Here is a 4255-nt window from a genome sequence, read left to right as displayed (position 1 = left end):
GGGGGCAACACGGAACATGCTGTCAGAGTGTAGGGATGGGGGGAGCCCAGGGGAGGGAAGCGACCAGATCCTACTGCCATCGCAGACAAAAGCGCTCTCTGTTCACAGCTATTTTTCTAACATTTGGGTGGCAGGGGAGGGAGAGATGGATGGGTGGGGGAAGGAAGAGAAAAGTCTTGGGGACACTGGGGGAGGGTTCGGCCTCACCCTCAGGACACAAGATTAGGGGCTCGGGGCTCCCCAGCAGCTGGTACTTCTTAACGCGCCTGCATCCGCCTGCCCCTTCCCTGGGGCAGACACGAGAGGGCTGAGGAGGGGCTGGGGGTGGGGACGGGAAGCGAAGCAGGCACCCAGCACTGGGACAAACACACAGCCTGTTCCCAAGTCCGCCCCCAGCCCTCAAGCACCAAGCCCTCTTCTCAGATCCTTTCATCTTGCGCCAGGAACACGAGTGCCTGGGGCCCCCCTTCCCACCAGGACCTTGAGTCGGGGGAGGCCAGGCAGAGGAAAGCTAGAGGCTGGCCACTGAACTTCCCCTCGTGGGTACCCCTGCAGCCCACACCCTCTGCCCAGCTCTCACCCCTCCCTCCATATCTCTAGAGCCCCAGTCCCAGCATGAAAAGGCCCCAGCTCCCCGCTCCCAGGACAGTAGCCCACCTGGCAGGCCTGCCCTCTGCTTAAAGAGCAGAGCTTGCTGGGAGGAGAACCCAAGGCAAGAGCCACCACAGACCCCACTGGGGTGAGAGAGCAGCCTGTCCCACCTCTCATAAAAAGCTACCCGCCGGGCAGCCCGGTACCTTGAAGAAACCCTTGCAGCCCTCGCAGGTGCGGACACCATAATGCTGGCAAGAGGCGTTGTCCCCACACACAGCACAGCGTCCCTCGCTTCCACCCGGAGCCCCACTCCGGGCCTTGGCTGAGCTCACGGGCGCATCCACCATCCCCAAGCCATCAAGGTGCGAAGAAGCAGGCACCAGACCTGGGAACGCTGTCGGCATGGAATAGCTCTCTCCCTCCCCCAGCTGGTGGGCAGCCTGCGCGGGGAACAGCTTCAGGGGGCTTTGGGCCAGGCTGGGACTGGGGCCGGTGGGAGGGCTGAAGGAAAAGAAGGTCAGCGACTGGGGGGGCCCAGAAGCCTTGGGCAGCTGCTCTGTCCATGCCCGCATGCCTTCATAAGTCTGGCTGGGCGAGAAGGGGCCGAAGGAGCCGTCCCAGGGAGAGAGCTGTGGCGGCTGGAAGCTGGGCGTGGACGGTGATGGGGCTGAGCAGGGGCTGCCATAGTAGTCGGAGCCGCTGGAGGACAGGGTCTCGTCGGGAGGGCCGCTCAGGGTGCCGGGGTAGCAGCCGAACACCTGGAAGTCCTCGAACTTGAACGAAGCAGAGGCAGGGGAGGTGGCTGACGATGAAGATGTGGAGGAGGCCGAGGAGGAGGCCGAGGAGCACGGCTGGGCTGTTCCCGGCAGCTGGTACAGGAAGGTGTCAAACTCCCCCGTGTAGCCGTCCATGAAGGTGCTGAAGCTGGGCAAGGCGGTGGGGACAGTGGGGGCCGCCTCAGGGCTGGCCAGGTCCATGGTGGGCTTGCTGAGCTCGGGGGTCAGGGGGTCGCTTGTCAGGTGGTCACGGGGTCCTGGGCTTGATGCTGGTGTCCCATACTGGGCTTGGATACAGGGCATCTCTGGAGAAGGAAGAGACCAAAGGGTGGGGAGGGGGGGAGTCAGTGAGAGAAGCCTGAGGCCTGACCTCTAAGTATAGGCCCCTGAGTTGCCAGGAGGCAGGAATCCCAGCCAGACATGGGACACGAGGCGTTAGGGCCACAGCCCACCACAGAACCCAGGAATCCTGGCTCCCGGCCAGAGCACCGTCTCGACCTCCATGTCACAAAGCCCCTAGGCAATGGCCCAGCAAGAGTGGGCTCAAGTCGGAAGGCCAGCCACACCCCAGGCAGCCTGGGAACCCTAGGGAAGGCACCCAGCCAGCATTTCTCTGCTGGAACAGGGGAAAGCTGTGTTCCTCCAGCCCCCTGCCCCTCCCTTACTGGGTAAGGCATGGGTGGGGGCTGGGAGAAGGGTGGGTGGGAGAGGCAGCCAGGCAAAGCCTGAGCCCAGTCCCGGGAGCAGATATGTTGTTCCTCCAACCTGGCACTTCTGGGAATATTCCCAGGCATGGCCCAGCCTCTCCCAAACCCCCTCTCCCCCTCCCCACACAGTGCCAGTGCCTGGGCTGAAGGGCATCCTGCAAATGGAAAAGGAGCTGGGAGTGAAGGCCCAGCTGCCTACGAAAGCAGCCTAAGCAGCAGTGAGCCTGTGCCCCTCCACCCCCACCCCCACCCGTCCCCACCCTACGTACTGAGCAAAGGCTGCAGATCCCACGCGCACCCCAGTCCTGCCATCTGGGGACAGGCACCCACTCTACACTGCCTGGGATGCTCCCAGAAGCAAAGAGAAAGGGAGCCCAGCCTCCTTACCCAGTCCCCAGCTCCCCAAGGGATCAGGTAACCTGGCTCCAGACCTTTAAAGGCCTTACGCTGGAAGGGGGAGCATGAGGGAGAAAGCAGTCCCTGGACTTCCAGGAGAAGTCCTGAAGAGGAATTCCTCTGCTACCCCCAAAGCGTTTCCCCCTGTTATTCTCATGAGAGCACTCAAGAGTCCGGGAGACTTGAGATGGCTACGCAGACTTGAGGAGCCTGCTGGTGAGTGCCGGAAGCCTGGGTCCCTCCGCTAAAGAGTTCTGTGCCCTGAAGAAACCAGGAGCTCAGGCAAAGGTGGTTACACCCTGCCCCAAACCTGAGGAGCCTGAAGGAGCAGACAGAGCATCATTCAGGGGGGATCCCTAAGTTCGCAGACAAGTCAAAAACTAACGCAGAGGAAGCTCCGGGACAGTTCCCCATCCCACCTCCTGGCTTGGGGGTCTCTGTGACCCTGGCCTCATCAGTCAGGGAGGGAGGCTGGGTAAGAAAGCAAGCTGAAGCAAAGGGCGCCATAGTCAAGGGGGACAGCAGGAGGGGGCCAAGGCTGGCATCACCTCCCGGTCAAGAGTCCAGGGAGTCCTCTGGTTCCAGCCTTTCTCCCACCTCCTTGGGCCCTGACCTGACACTCCCACAACCAACCCAGACAACAGAGCCCCCAGAAACTCTGGCCCCACCCACCCAGTGGCACTCGTCCAGAGGCACTGAGCACCTGCAAGAGGTAAGGGTGGCCACGTCCGCCTGCGCTACGACAGCCTGGGCAGGGATGGGTTTGGGTGGAGGAAAAGAGGCAGCAGCTACACAGGGTTGGGCTGGGCGTTCCAGCCTTATTCAAATCCCGTTTCTCCACGTGGACGTCCCACATCCGGATCAATCCCCACCAAACTACCCCCACTCCTGCCTTCATGCAGGTACTTAATGACACAAGATATGGACCTACATCTAGCCTTTGGCGGAAGCACAGGGAGAAGGAAGAGGCGGGGTTGAAGGAGGGAGCAAGGAGAATCCAGCTTCAGGCGGGTCCTGGCAACAACGTGGTTTGCACCTGTTGTGCTAAACAAGCCTCAGGCTGCACCCTACCCTACCTGTATGATCCAGCAGAGGCTGAGGCGGGAGTGGGGCAGGGGTGGTATCCTCTAGGTGGTACCACACCAGAGACTGCAACATTTGCAACTGCCTACCAAGGATCCCGAAGGATGACGCTTTCCACCTCTCTCCCTCCCTCTCTCCCTCCCTCTCTCCCTCTCTCTCACACACACACACACACACACACATACGCAGATCCAAGCTACAGTAAAAACAATCTTCCCGACGCTTCCAGAGACCCTGCTCCTGCCGGTGAGAAGACTCCTATATTCCAACACACAGCAGCACCCCCTGCACAGTTCAGCCAATGCTGACCTCAACAATCTAGACCTCTCCTAGATAATCCAGGCAGAAACTTCCAGCTGAGGGTCACCACAAACTAAGCCACAGCCTCTAAAGTGTTAAGAAAACAACTAACAACTAACGGCTGGGGTGCGAGCTGACAAGCTGGGAAGGAGACCCTTTTGGAAATTCAATCCTGGTAGGAGTCGGATACATCCCAGTAGCCCAAGCTCTGTGCACCTTCTCCCCCACGCACACTGTACTGAGACCCCAACCAGCAACTAAGTCCCAGGCGCCCTGTGCCCACTAAAGGACCCTGGGAGACTGAACTCTAGCCAGTCTCCTACTGAACAGGTCCCCACTGCTGGCACCAACCTAACCCTCTGTGGCTTCCACCTTGCACAGACATGCCCCCCCGCCCCC

The 4255-nt window shown here is 60.7% G+C and overlaps 1 protein-coding gene across 4 annotated transcripts in view; it reads right to left on the bottom strand.

Moving 5' to 3' along the window:
* NR4A1 (nuclear receptor subfamily 4 group A member 1) overlaps positions 1–4255 on the bottom strand; it is an 18564-nt gene that overhangs the window by 5022 nt on the left and 9287 nt on the right. For 3 of the 4 annotated variants that reach the window (XM_007452339.1, XM_007452337.1, XM_007452338.1), the window contains one exon: positions 798–1675. In XM_007452339.1, coding sequence (XP_007452401.1) covers positions 798–1673 — 876 coding nt within the window. In that variant the 5' untranslated portion in view covers positions 1674–1675. Of the gene's footprint in view, positions 1–797; positions 1676–3404; positions 3541–4255 lie in introns of all 4 variants that reach the window. The other variant, XM_007452336.1, reaches the window with a different exon arrangement.

The sequence above is a fragment of the Lipotes vexillifer genome, unplaced genomic scaffold (genome assembly GCF_000442215.2).
Source record: "Lipotes vexillifer unplaced genomic scaffold, Lipotes_vexillifer_v1.1 scaffold422, whole genome shotgun sequence".
Lineage (NCBI taxonomy): Eukaryota > Metazoa > Chordata > Mammalia > Artiodactyla > Lipotidae > Lipotes > Lipotes vexillifer.
The sequence above is the reverse complement of the archived record's forward strand: the minus strand, read 5'-3'. Positions and strand labels throughout refer to the sequence as shown.